The sequence below is a fragment of the Eptatretus burgeri genome, chromosome 10, assembly GCF_056783735.1.
Source record: "Eptatretus burgeri isolate ZD-2024b chromosome 10, Ebu_testis_v1, whole genome shotgun sequence".
Taxonomy (NCBI): Eukaryota; Metazoa; Chordata; class Myxini; order Myxiniformes; family Myxinidae; genus Eptatretus; species Eptatretus burgeri.
This window is the reverse complement of record NC_140970.1, coordinates 101,273,743-101,287,626: the sequence shown is the minus strand read 5'-3', so window position 1 is coordinate 101,287,626 and position 13,884 is coordinate 101,273,743. Positions and strand designations below refer to the sequence as shown.

General features: G+C 43.8%; 1 protein-coding gene across 2 annotated transcripts in view; it reads right to left on the bottom strand.

Annotated features, from left to right (window-relative positions):
- The window catches only part of LOC147019294 (lysine-specific demethylase 5C-like), a 131,675-nt gene that overhangs the window by 68,180 nt on the left and 49,611 nt on the right, over positions 1-13,884 (bottom strand). For both annotated transcript variants that reach the window (XM_085899673.1, XM_085899672.1), the window contains exons 14-18: positions 11,217-11,336; positions 8,348-8,542; positions 6,705-6,886; positions 6,370-6,494; positions 6,126-6,276 (exon numbers count right to left, since the gene is read on the bottom strand). In XM_085899673.1, coding sequence (XP_085755799.1) covers positions 6,126-6,276; positions 6,370-6,494; positions 6,705-6,886; positions 8,348-8,542; positions 11,217-11,336 — 773 coding nt within the window. The remainder of the gene's footprint in view (positions 1-6,125; positions 6,277-6,369; positions 6,495-6,704; positions 6,887-8,347; positions 8,543-11,216; positions 11,337-13,884) is intronic.

Genomic DNA, 13,884 nt, shown 5'->3' with positions numbered 1-13,884 from the left:
GAGATCCAGACCCGATGTTTCGCTGCTCCTCATTTGAATTTGCAATTTTTTACGTACAATTTGGTAGCAGCGAACGTTATGGAGTTACCACATGCTATACGTAGCAGACGATGCTTTTCATTCAATTCTCATACTAGTACATTCTGATTAGTGAACAGTGCAAAAATATCAAAATTTCGGGAGGATAAGGATAGTGATCGTAAGGGCGGGAGTTTGGGTGAATTTTCGGAAGCCTCCCGATGAAATCGGGAGGGTTGGCATTGCTGTATCAATAGACGATATAAAAAAATGGGTACCGCAGTGAGGTCAGTTAGCACTGACCACCACCATCCCTCCTTTCACTTTTCTCAATAATAACTTTTTGGGGGGATATTGAAAAGACATCTATCATTTGGCATAAGTCTGACGTGTCTGTGGAATTTTTGGGTTTTTTTGTATAAAATGTTGAGGCTCATGGAAAAGCATAGAATAGAACGGAACAGAACAGAACGGAACAGAACAGGCGGAAAACGGGGAACACATCGACTGGAGGGTAGAGGGGACACAACATATTGACACTGGAAGTAGACTGGGTGAGGGGGGAAATGAGAGCAATGAGAAGGGTAGAAGACAATAACGGAGAAAGGAAGGGGTAGTCTTGAGGAGGGTTTGTGGGAGTCAAAACAATCACAGGTAGGGGTGGAAGATGACATGAAATGGTGGAGCGCCTCAACTTGAAACTCTAACCCAGAGGAAAGAATGAGATTAAACAGCCTCAGGAAGGCAGTTTAACAAATAGAAGAAAACAGGAACAAAAGGAGCAGAGGTGGCAATCAGCTTGGACTTTGGGTGGTTTTCTGGATTTGGTGGGTGGGGGGTGGGAGGGGTGGAAGAACACAAGCATCAAGGAGCTGGGGATGGTTCGAAGGCTGAGCGAACAGAAGGAGCAACACTGGAAATCGTTTTTTATTGTATTAACACGACAGGGAAGCCTGGTGTTGTCTTAATGGTTAAGATGGCTGACTTAAAATGTTATTGTCTTGAGTTTGAGCCCCTGTCGGCTCCATTGAATTAACACCAGGTGTGGTTGACTCAGCCTGTCATCCTTCTGAAGTCGGTGAAATGAGTACCGGTGTACTGGTAATAGAGGGCACTGCATCAGCTGCACAGCCGCACCCCCATAAAATGATGCAACCAGCAGCCACAGGATGCACACGATAGCGAGCTAACACTACAGGGGAAGGATCAAGCCCAAAACCAAGAGGGGCTCCCTGGGTAAAAAAGGAAAGAAAGAAGAGGAGAAAATGCGGTAATTAAACGAGATAAAGACAATTAATTTGTGCCTTGAATTGTTGCAAGTTGAGAGAAGTTGGGGACACACTGCTGGGAAGGCTGTTCCAAAGAGGGAGAGCAGAGGAAGGAGGAGGAGGTATGGCAATTGGCTCCGAGGGAAAGGAAGGTAACGAAGAAACTAGACGGGTGTTAGGAAAAGAGTGAAGAGGAGGAAGAACAGAAACAGTGTGTTTGAGAGAGCACTGACTGCGACAGTCAAAGAGGAACAGGGAAGAGACTGCTCGACGCTGGGTGGGCCAAAGTAGGATCGTTAATCAGTTGGACAGCCTTGACTTGGATGTGATACAGAATGCCGATGACTGACGGAGGAGTGCTGCCCCAGACATGGGAGCAGTCATCCATCAACAGTCTAAGTTGTAATTTGGAAAGGGTGATGAGAGGGTCATTGAAGTAATTGTGAACTATGAAGAGGAAACAACATTTCTTGCAGGCAAATTTGGCAATATTGAGGATGTGAGGATCCAAGGAGAGATTGCTGGAGATGGTGACACCAAGCATATTCGCAGAGGAAGAGGCGAGGTGGTTTTGTTGATATTGTGAATACAAGGAGCGATTGAATCCGAGACTCGTTGAAAGAGACAAGGTTGTTGGAGCCCCCATTGAAGGATGAGATTGAGATCATGACTGATGGAGGTAACAGCTGAAAGGTAATTGGTAGGAATGGACTGGGAGGAGGTGAAATGGGATTTATAACTGGTGGAGGAGTGGAGGGTGGCGTTGTCAATAAATGAATGGACATGTGGTTATTAGTAGCTGTGAGTTTGTCATTGATGAAGATTCTGCAGAATCTAGGAAACAAAGAGGGAGGGTGAGATGACAGAACCTTGAGGCACACCAGAATTAATGTGGTGGGGATCAAAGAGGGCACCATCAATGCAAGTAGAGATCGATCTCCCAGTGAGGAAGTTGAAAAATAAGGGGACAAACTGTGGCTGAATACCATATATTGACAATATGGTAAGAAGCCCTTTGTGCCAGACTCTATCAAAGGCTAGGCTTGTGGTTCAGCTGGTGTGGGAGATGCCCATAATGTTGAGAACTTTAGATTCTGCAGAATCCAGGAGACAAATACGAAGCAGGGTCTCTAGCTGATAGAGGCGAGCAGAAATCCACGAAGCGACAGACAAAGGCCTCATAGGTTGTGACATTGTTCCTAATATCAAGAGAACTTGACCTGCTATCAAACAGCATTCCCACTATTCCTTAGCCTACCCATTCTCTATCATGAAAAGCTCTCCTTTGAAGTTATTCCCAGTGATCAGTTCCAAGAACCACAGGAACGAGCTACAAAACACTTCACTGTGACTGCTGACACAGACTGCGAGAAAAAGAAAACAAATATGATCAAGGAGAAAGATGCAGGTAATGGCATTCCACCACCCCTCCCCCTCCCACCCACACAAATGAAGTTCTCATCACTTTTAATAACATGTTAAGTGACATTTCTTATGAGTAGGAAAGTAATACTGCCATTTCAAATGACTTTCATATATTTTTCACAAAGTTTCGCCAACCACTTAACAACAGCACCGACAAACGGGTTTAAGACAGGTTGTCCAAAATGTGCCAAAACAAACAAACAAAAAAAATAACCAAATTATAGGCCAGGAAGTCAGATGTTGTGGCGCAAGATGCCGTGGGATACGAAGGTACGCGAGGCCCCCAAAAAACTAACTCTTACGTACCACCAAATTGGTGTGGCATACCTCCAAAGGAAAGAAATTTAATTCCATTTTTCTTTGAAGAATGCCACATTGGGTCCCAAGTCATCCTCCATTTGTCACGCATTTTATGCAAGCTTCGAGAGCATCGATTAATCATGTTTATTGACCACTCTGCTCCATGGCAGATTGAAAGTGTTTTATATTTACAGTGCCAATAGAAAGTCTACACCCCATCAAAATTTTCACCTTTAGTTTCATTATAGCCGAGAATTAAATTACATTAAATCATACTTTCTCCACCTGTATTTACACATCGTAACCCACAACTTCCAAGTGAAATACAAATTCAACAAATTTCAGAAAATTTGTTGAAAATACAAAACTAGAATATGTTGGTTGGATAAGTGTCCATCCCCCTGAGTAAATACTTGGTAGAAGCACCTTTGACAGCAATTATAGCGGTGAGTCTGTTAGGATAGGTCTCTACCAACTTTTCACACCTTGATTGGACAATATTTGCACATTCTTCGGGACAAAACTGCTCAAGCTCAGTCAAGTTGTGTGGGGAGCGTTGATGGACAGCAATCTTCAAGTCGTGCCAAAGATTTTTGATTGGATTTAGGTCGGGGCTCTGACTGGGCTACTCGAGGACATTTTTTGTTGTTGTTGTTGTTGTTTTCCTACTCCAGTGTAGCTTTGGATGTGTGCTTCGGGTCATCGCACTGAAAGGTGAACTTCTGCCCCAATTTCAACTTTCTTGCAGAGGGCAGCAGGTTTTCCTCTCAAATTTTTATGTATTTTGCTCCATCCATCATGACAACTACCCCAGTCCCTGCTGGTGAGAAACACTCCCATAACATGATGCTGCCACCACCATGCTTCACAATCAGGATGGTGTTCTTTGGGTGATGTGCTGTGTTGGCTATGCACCAAATGTAACGTTTTGCCTTTAGGCCAAAAAGTTCCATTTTTGTTTCATCAGATCACAAAACATTTTGCCACATGACTTCAGAATCTCCAGAGTGTTTTTGTGCATACCTCAAACGGGACTCAAGGTGCTCTTTTTTGAGAAATGGCTTCCTTCTTGCCACCCTACCACAAAGGCAAGACTTGTGGAGTGCTTGGGATATTGTTGTCACATACACACAGTGACCAGTCTTTGCCATAAAGACATGTAGCTTTTTCAAAGTTGCCATTGGCCTCTTGGTGGCCTCTCTGATCAGTCTCCTCCTTCCTTGGTCATCCAGTTTGGAAGGTTTGGAAGTTTGCCTCATCTAGGCAGGGTCTTGGTGGTACCATACGCCTTGCACTTCTTCTTGATTGTCTTGACTGTGCTCCAAGGGATATTCAAGGCCTTTGAAATATTTTTATACCCATCCTCTGATCTGTGCCTTTCCACAACTTTCTACCGGAGGTCTTTTGAAAGCTCCTTGGTTCTCATGCTTGAGTGTTTGCTGTGAAATGCACTACCCAGCAGAGGAAACCAACAGGAACAGCTGATTTTATTCTGAAATAATCAGAATCACTACAATTTAACACAGTTGGAGGCCAATTAACTTGGTGCGATTTTGAAGGCGATTGGTTACACCTGAGCTAATTTACTATTGCTATTATAAGGGGCTATTGTAGCCACTTTATAATAACTCCTGCTATTATAATAATACACAATGTTGTTGAAATTTTGATTTCACACCGTCTCGATTTATTACTGATCGCATCATCGTACGCCTCGGTGACAACTTCTCCGCTCTGGATTCACCGCATGGCCCATTTGATATCTCGATCGGAGATTTCTAGATTCCAAATTCAACATGCTGCTCGTTCGATAGCTTAGTCAGAGACTTCTCAATCCCAGATTAGCCGAGAGACTCACCCTGAAAGCCCGATCATAGCGAGGGGAGTGTCGTTTCGCTCCGGACTTACCTCCCCTTTGCTTTCCCAGCACACAAAGTCTTTGAGCAGTCCATCTGAGATGTCAAGGACACAAGACACGGCCGAGACACGAGATCCTCCCTGTAATGCTTCCACACCTCTCCCGTCCTGGCAAGCTATTTCTGCCCTGCATTTTGGTGAGTACCCCTGTAACTGTTCATTTAATAGTCCATTTGTCTAATATTTGTCTCCAATATGGCATGAAGTGAGGTTAAAATTATGTTCTAAGGGTAACCGAAAATGTGCCTTGGGAACACACCCCCACCTCACGATAACAGTACATCTATGGGAATGTCTTGTCTGCTTCACTTTGCACTTTCTCGAAACGCATCCATGACGTTAAGTGGAAACTTGTTGTCGTGCGTTTTAAATCGACAATTATACAATTTATTTCAGAAAATATCACACTGCAAATTTTTTTTTTTAATTTATGTCTTACAAAAAGCCTGGTATTGGCTGAGCGGTTAGGGTGGCTGGTTTGGGACCTTAGGATCCCGAGTTTGAGCCCCATTTGCCACTGAATTAACACAAGGTGGGGTCGACTCAGCCTGTCATCCTTCCGAGGTCAGCGAAATGAGTGTACTGGTATCAGGGCACAGCATCAGCAGCATATTCGTGCCCCAACAAAATGATAGCTACCCGGCAGCTAAGCTGTCATACACGAGGAGGAGGAGAAGAAGAAGAAGAAGAAGGAGGAGAAGGAGAAGGAGAAGGAGAAGGTCAAAAACCAGAAGTTGATTCTAAGTCCAAGTCGAGGCCCAGACTTTCAGGGGACAAAAAAAAAAATAAAAGTATCGTCTTGCATGCCCAAAAATGATGCTTCTATATTATGTGTATTATTTTAGAAAACATATTGTGATGTTTTTGAATTATTTAATGGACATATGCATCTTTGAAAACATTATTACAAATTTGTGGGATTTTTTTTTTAATGCATGAATGTATTCATCTAAAGGCGTTTCCGTGTACTAACTACAATCCTTGTTATAAGACTCAAAATGTTAACCAATACACATATCCACTATACACTTCCACCCACCACACTCCCTCCATCTCCCAATCTCTGAAACCTTATAGTCTTTAACAAACTCAAAACCATACAGACCAAAAAAGGGACTCATACAAAACACTCCAGTTTAAAAACAAACAAACAAGGGTATATGGAGAGAGTGAGTTTACAAAACGGACCAAACGTACTTTATCTTTGGCTTACGACTGAGGAGGTGCTGAGCCATCGCTTGGCATCGCTCAGCTTCAGTAACCAGCATCTGGATCTCCAATGACAGATCATTATCAGGGAACTTGAGTTCCTCAGCCTCCTTTAGCAGTGAGCGGAGGTACCACAGGTCTGGGCAGAAGCAGAAACAAATATGACCATGTGTAAATTGACACGCGGTGTACAAGTCAAGAACTACCGTATTAAATGAAAGATTTTTGCTACCTTTACGTTGCTCCCCTACAGCTTGTACTGTGACGCGTGCACGGCTGGCCCAGCCATCAAAAGAACCAGCTCGCTCTTTCAGCTTTTGCAGCATTGCTGGCAGCTCATCCAGTGTGTACCGGTACCTGCCCATGGATAGGTAGAAAAACATGGATGTTTTTTTTTTTTTTTAATTGCAAGCTGGTTGTGGTATCCCTGAGATACAATAAAACCACTTAACTCGTGGTTTACAACAGTAGTTATCAATTATCTGACGTGTGAATTTAGATTTTTTTTGAGGGGGTGGGGGCAGAGTTGGACAGGTAAGTAATTAGTTGAGTGTTAAGTCGCTGTACCGAAGGTAGCGATCCTGTGGTGGACACTTGCACAACTGCACTGCATGGTGGAGGCACACCAGGAGATTAGGGCAACGCGTGCAGGCCAGTGCAGACAAGAAGCAAGTCGTCTTGCACGTATCACACTGCCGCTCATCATCTGGAAGCAGCTCAAATGCCTCACGTTCTGCCTCAGTTGTCCCCTGTATGCAAAGACACCACAATTTTGAGAACCATTTACATCTTACCTAACTTGCATTCGACAAACTTGAATTAATAAGTATTCGACAAAGCTGAAACTGAAGTGGAGTTCCACAAGAAAACGGAGATACTGTTGCGACCCCCTGAAGCAGCAGAAAACATTTAAAGTTGGCAGAGTCCTGAAGGTAGTGGAAGTTGAACTTTCAAAAAAGTATCTAAGATGACAGCTAAGGTCAGAATGCAAGTTCTGCACTGGCTACCATAAGGAACTTGCCCCAGCTGCCTCCTGAAAATGGAGGATCTACCAGTTCAATCACTTCTTCCGTGAAGCAGAACATTCCAACACTCACTTTGGAAAAGCTGGGCTAAGCAGAATGCACTCTGACAAGGTGTTGGTATCTCCATAAGAGGAGCTGGCGATTCTTAATAAAACAGAAAAGCTTAGAGAATCCCCTTCGACAAGAGGAAAGCCCAGACTCAGGTAAGCTGGGTTGTGAGTAAGAAACTACCTTGACTCCTCTACCCTCCATTGATCCCACATTCAAACTCCCTAGTCAGACCTCACTTCTGAACCATTGTCCGCCTGGCTGAGTTAGTACCAATTTGATCAGGGGATATTCTGGTCATCAATTAGCAGTTTGGGATGAGGGTGACCTGTTGCACCTACTACTGGAGCCTGCTGTTACCATCCTGCGTGTGCCACACGAATGCACAACTTTTTCTCCAATTACTCCCCACCCACCCCCACCCCCCCCTTGCATCTTCTCCCCTCAACTCCCCTCACCCATCAGACTCACTCCTCCCTCTCTTCCAAATCCCACCCTTACTCCCCATTCTCTCCCTCAACCCCCTCCCTCTCCAACTAATTTCCTTCCCCTTCCTTTTGTCCTGTTCCTCAGTGTTCTCAACAACACAAAGTTGTTCTCATTTATAGTTCACAAAGAGAGTAAATGCGACTGTCCTCCTTGGCTCTCGTTCAACCCTCGACTCCCTCACGTGATCCTCCTCGACTCCCCCAAACCAGCATGACAATAAATGGTGCACAACTGACTGTTGGTGATAAAAAAAAATTTAATTTATAAGTGATAACTTAAACTTTATACATAAAACCAAATGCCATTCAAGAAAAAAAAAATAAAAAAATAAAAAAAAATAAAACTTTAGGGGAGTGCACCAACGATGATTTTACCTTTTGTTTGGCTCAAACCTGTGTTTATTAGCATGGTAGGTAGGTGGTTTTGCCCTGCACATTTGTTATGTAGAGGAATGTTATAGGATATCGCACCAACTCCTTTTAATTTCAAAACACACAAAAAGTCAGAACTTAGTTGTGTTGGAACAAGGTTAGCAAGTTTTCGACCATGCCATTTCAAGGTCGTAATGAATTTTTTTATTTTTTTTTAATGCTGCAACTGCAGTGTTGTTTTGTTTGTTTCTCAAAACTAGACAAACGAGATGAATACCTGCTCAAGTAGTGCCTTGCGCAATCTTCGCTCCTCCTGTACCATGATGAACAATTCGCGATGCACAGCTGCTGCCAGGTTGAGGTCCAGTTTATCTGGCCCTGACGCCATCTTGCAAATAAGCTCTTCGTGTGAGAACACGCAGAAGCGGTGTAACCGCCGATAGTGCTCCACGCACAACCTCCCCATGGGCAACTATGGAGAAAAATAAAAACAAAAAAAAACAGCAATATATTGTACAAAGGAGATAACTGGTATGGCACTTCGTACAGCAGGTCAGGTACCGGAGCATGCGCCAAAGCGGTGCGTCGCTGCGTCCACTTTCTGCCGGTGCTCCAGGGGCCTCTGTCTGGCCATCCCCCAGGCAGATGCCTGGCCCATCCCCATCTCCTTGAGATGCCGATCAACCTGCTGCAACCACGAGGAACGTGGTCGGCCTATTGGCCTCCTCCACTCAGGAGACTCCCTCGCTGAGAGAATCTGGTGAGCAGGATCAGCGTCAGGAAAATGAGCCACATGTCCATACAGCCGCAGCTGACACTCACGGACTATGCAGGTAACAAATCTCATTTGAGTCTCTCAGCAACCGCTCGTTGGACACAACGTCTCACCAGCGATTCTCCGAAGAGACCTGGTACCAAAGGAATTAAGTCTCTGTCTCAGATCCTTGGTCAGAGTCCAAGTTTCACATCCATAGAGCAAGACTGGAAGTACCAAGGACCTGAAGACTCGGACTTTCGTCCTCCCGCACAGGTACCGGCAGCGCCACACCCCATGATCTAGTGAATCCATGACTCCCCAGGCCCGACCCAGACGTCTATTGACCTCTGACTCACAGCCAGCAGAGATATGAATATCACTGCCAAGGTAAGTGAATCTCTCCACGACCTCAACATCCTCACCACAAACAGGCACAGACAGGACAGCAGCATCCAATATGTCATTGAAAGCCTGGATCTTAGTTTTGGCCCAGGAAACCCGTAATCCCAGCGGCTCAGACTCCTCATTCAGCACCTGATAACTGAGTTGAATAACGTACGGCATCACCCTGATAATGTACGGCAGTCAAGGCCGAAATCAAGCCGGTTGTCATGAACCCGAATAGAGTTGAAAACAAAAAATGGGTGTGGGCAGGAATAAAACCTGCGTCTATTCCAATTTCTAACCAATCTCCTTAAACGCTCGTCCCTGACGTCTCAACCTGAAAAATAGAGGCATTGGAAACAGGTGGGAGCAGCCAGTTGAGCCAATACGTTAATCACGGTGGTGGACGCTTTCACACAAAGCCTCCCCGAGAGTCAGGGATATCATAATTCAAAGAATGCAAGCATAAAATTGGCCCGAAGTGTCATCAGCTCACAATGATGCTGGAATACCATGTCGTAGGCCCACGGCATAGTGAATGCAAATTGGGAGCCAACTTACTTCGCATCGATGGTCGAGCCAAACAATCGGATCCAATTAGATTTTTTTTTTGTAGGATTTAACAGTCGATTCGATAATGAGTCACCAAGTTAGTAAGTCTGAAACATTGGGCTAGACATGAGGGTTTTGAAAAGCAGAGCGGGTTTGCGGGTTTTCGGGTAGCCACAAAAACAGAAAAATAATTTTGAAGTTTTCATGTGTATTTTTAAGGGTCTGTGCCAGCCCTGAGAATAGTCTCTTCGAGTCTTCCCAAGATTGAGCTTTGCCCCACAAATAATCTGAAGAAACCAGTCCATATTAACCTGCGGCGGTGAGCGTCAATCAATGTTGCAAGAGATCAGTTCTGATGAATAATTTTGATGTCATAATTGCTACAGCAGAACCATTAGCGAGTTACGCGCTCAGATAGCAAGTTAATTCCTCAGCTACATACTCCCACCCTCAGATCCACGGACTCCGATGGACCGATTAATCTGCTTTGATGTTCAAATTAAACCTGGTGTTGGCTTAACGGTTTCTGAGGTGGCTGGTTTAAGATCCGAAGGTCTTGAGTTTGAGTCACTGTGATGCCGTTAAATCGCACCAGGTGGGTTGACTCAGCCTGTCATCCTTCAGAGGTCGGCAAAATGAGTACCAGCTTACGAGAAACAAGGGAGGGGGGGACACTGTATCAGCGGCACAGCCACGCTCCGAGCAATGATGCAACCAGCAGCCACAAGCTGCATATAAAACATTAAAACATACTAACTTGCACTCACGCAGATCCGGGCGATCAAAATGTCAGATGAACCATTACGTGCAAATTCACCTTGTGCTTCTCTGCAGTACCTTAAAAATGGTGACCCAACTTTTCTCATCCCCCATCATTACATTTGATGGTCGATATTCGCAATGACCTTTCCCTTCCATCCACCAGCTGTTTTGTCTCTTAAAATTACTCCATGTACATGTCTCTCACCTTTCTAGACTCTTCTGGCGAATTGTGTTCTTCTGCTTTACCTGTCAGTGTCCCTTGTCCATCTGTTCCTCTCTGCTCTGTTGCTGCACAGGAATCTATCTCAGCCTCTATCTTCTAGTTATTTTGTGAGCTTTACCACGATAAGGGGAACCCCCCCACCCCTGGCCCCCCCACTAAACCAATGCAACTGTCATGTTTAAAATGGCTCGGCTTGTTCAGGATTCCTTTCTGAATGGGCTCATTAAAGGATCAAATTCGATGTTCACTTGTCCATGATCTCCTTCCATCCTCGATCCAATATGTGATGTTGGATCAGTTACAAAACTACTGCAAAAAAAAAATAAAGTATCCAAACAGATATTTTCATGTCATGAGCATTTTTCTTCAAACAATGTGAGGTTTAAGGCTCAAAGTTATCAAACTTCAGGATTTCACACACTGGCCGATAAGGTTGCATGAAGCAGAAAACATGGCGTTTCATCATACCCAGTCAGCAGTGCAGAAGTTGACAGCTTCGGCAAAGTTGTAGCCTTGGTTGAAGCCGCTGTGATAAGCCCGAGGGAAAGTGACCACAAATTCACCAGCGCACTGGTTTGTTCGTACCACCTGCGAGTTAAAACATTGTTTTCAATCTTTTGCTTTTTAAAGGGGGGGAATCATACACATGTAATAAACAGTAAGTGTTTGGGAAGGTGGAGGACGAGGAGGACGAGGAAGACGACAAGATGGAGGAGGGGCAGAAGAAGAAGGAGAAGGAGGAATATCATCGCACTTGTAAAAACTTAACACAGGTGTCAATAGCCCCACAGATACGATGGATGGAGTGGCCCGGAGGATTGAACAAGCTTTTGGCTTCATAACATCCATGCTATTAGCAATCACATAAATTAAGCATTTACAGAAACAATTACCCACTCTTTGCCGTGTCTTCTTGATATAGAGTTTGTCCGAGAGAATGCAGGTGATACAATGTTATCCGACATTAAATTGATGCGGTTGGGACAATACATTGTTCAGCGACACAGCACAGCCAACCAATCCAACAAAGTCTGAGTAGTCAGTAGACTCTACTCCCAATTTTTTTTTTTTAAACAAACAGGAAAGAGGGTCCTCCTCAGGCAACGTTTCAATGATGAGTGGCATTGCCATACTCTGATAACCAAAAGATGAACGCTTGCTTATAGATGTAACTGGAAGTGATTCTCTACAAATTGCCATGTGAGACGTGTGGTTTCGCTGGGCCTCTTGGCTTAAGGCTTGCGGAGTGCAAGCAAAACAGCACCTGAGGACTCTCTTTCCTGTCTGTAGAATCTATTTGGACTTTGTTAGATCAGTTGGCTGTGTCGCTGAACAATATATACATACATACATATATAATCTTCAGGGAATTGAAGTCAACGAGGTCAGTAACTTTAAAGGAGCTTTCATGTCCTGAAATTGTGATGGTTGTTTTGATAAAAGCGCAGCCGTCATTCAGAACACGCTTGTGGGCTGAAAAGCTCCTGGTTTAAGATCAGATGGTAAGATACGAGGATGGTGTGTTGTGTGTTGTGTGGGAGGTTGAGGTGAGGAACTTGGCTATTTCAGCATTATCCTGTAGAATGTTGAACTTCATTGAAAGACTGTCAAACTCAAGATACTATATATCAAAATAGGCAAGCTTACCAAATAATGACAAAAGGTCCAAGAGGTTGATACTGATTACCCCAAAACAGTGCTGCACCCGAACCAAGTTCCCAATCTATAACTCGACCAGTTGCCTTTCCAAGCCGAGTCCGAGTCCGAGTCAAGCCAGGTTTGGCTGTCAACTTGGAAATTTTCGTGTCATACAGACAAAATGAAGCAATTGCTGTATTTTGTAAGTGTGTGCAGTGGGTATGTGCGTTAGTATAAGAATCAGCATGTACTTTGATGTATTTTCTATTGCTTAGGTAAATAATAGGATTAAAATGTCACTTGGTTCATAACACCATAACAGAGGTTCACTAAAAGAAAAGGTATAAGGACAAGTAACTCCTTCGTGAAGCGGGGGATACCCGTATGAAGAAAAAAAAAATCTAAAACCCGACAATATGCATTGGGATGATGTTGAAATCCAAGTGAGAATAAGTTGAAATTTTCAAATCGTTTCATTTCATTCATTTTTAAGTGGAGGTTCAAAGCAAGCTTCAAACACTGAGCTTTGCAGCGAAACCAAAGTGATTTTTTTTCTCCCCCTTGAGCCATATATAAGCAGCAAGTTTGGTTGACGAAGGTGATGTCAGCCGACTTCCAAGCAGATGGAAGATGAACTCGGGCAAATTACAGAGTGAATAGAGCAGAACGTTTGTGAAGTAAAACATCCTGTCTTTTCACTGAATCCGTCAACAAAGCAATGGGTACTTTTGCTAGTAACTAGATAATTATGTGTGCTCCTTCCATGTTCATTTAAAGGATTCCTGCTTTGGTGGAATCATGATCAAGGTTTCTGTTTGAACCGCTGCGTGAATAAACCACGAGCGGGCTCTTCATCAAACTCGGCTCTTTCTCCCCTAATGTCCTTGTCCTACATGCAGTACATGCAGGGGGAGGGAAGGGGGCAGACAGCAGACAAGCTTACAATTGTAACAGTTTGCAATTAAACAAAGTGCAACGCTGTATATATTCAAACAAAAATAACTATTTTAAATTGACCCGACTCGCGTCCCGTCGTTGCCAACCTCATCACGCACGCCCAAGCCGACCGGCACGAAAGCGTTTTCTCAAATGGTTTTGACGCGAAAGGATCTGCAGCTCATCATGAAATTCAACAAATTTTGACATTAAATGCATTTAATAAATCCCATGAATGAGTCATACATTTTCAAAAGGACTACAGGTGCCAAAAAATAAAATAAAAGGCAAGAGTCGGACATCCCACCTGAGATGAAGATTGCTATTAAGGTTTGAGTGAGTGTCAACATTATTATTCACTAAAATAATAAAATATTATTTACTAAAAAAGGTTTTCAGCAAGATAGGGATGATGTTGGGTTGGAGAGTAGCTAACAGTATTGCCGTCACATAACAATCCCGACATCACTTCCTCCGGACTATTGTCGAGCTGAAAGTATTCGAAGTGGCAAAGGGTCTTTTTAAAGCTAAAAGTATTGTAAGTAATGCCGCCAAGAAACCG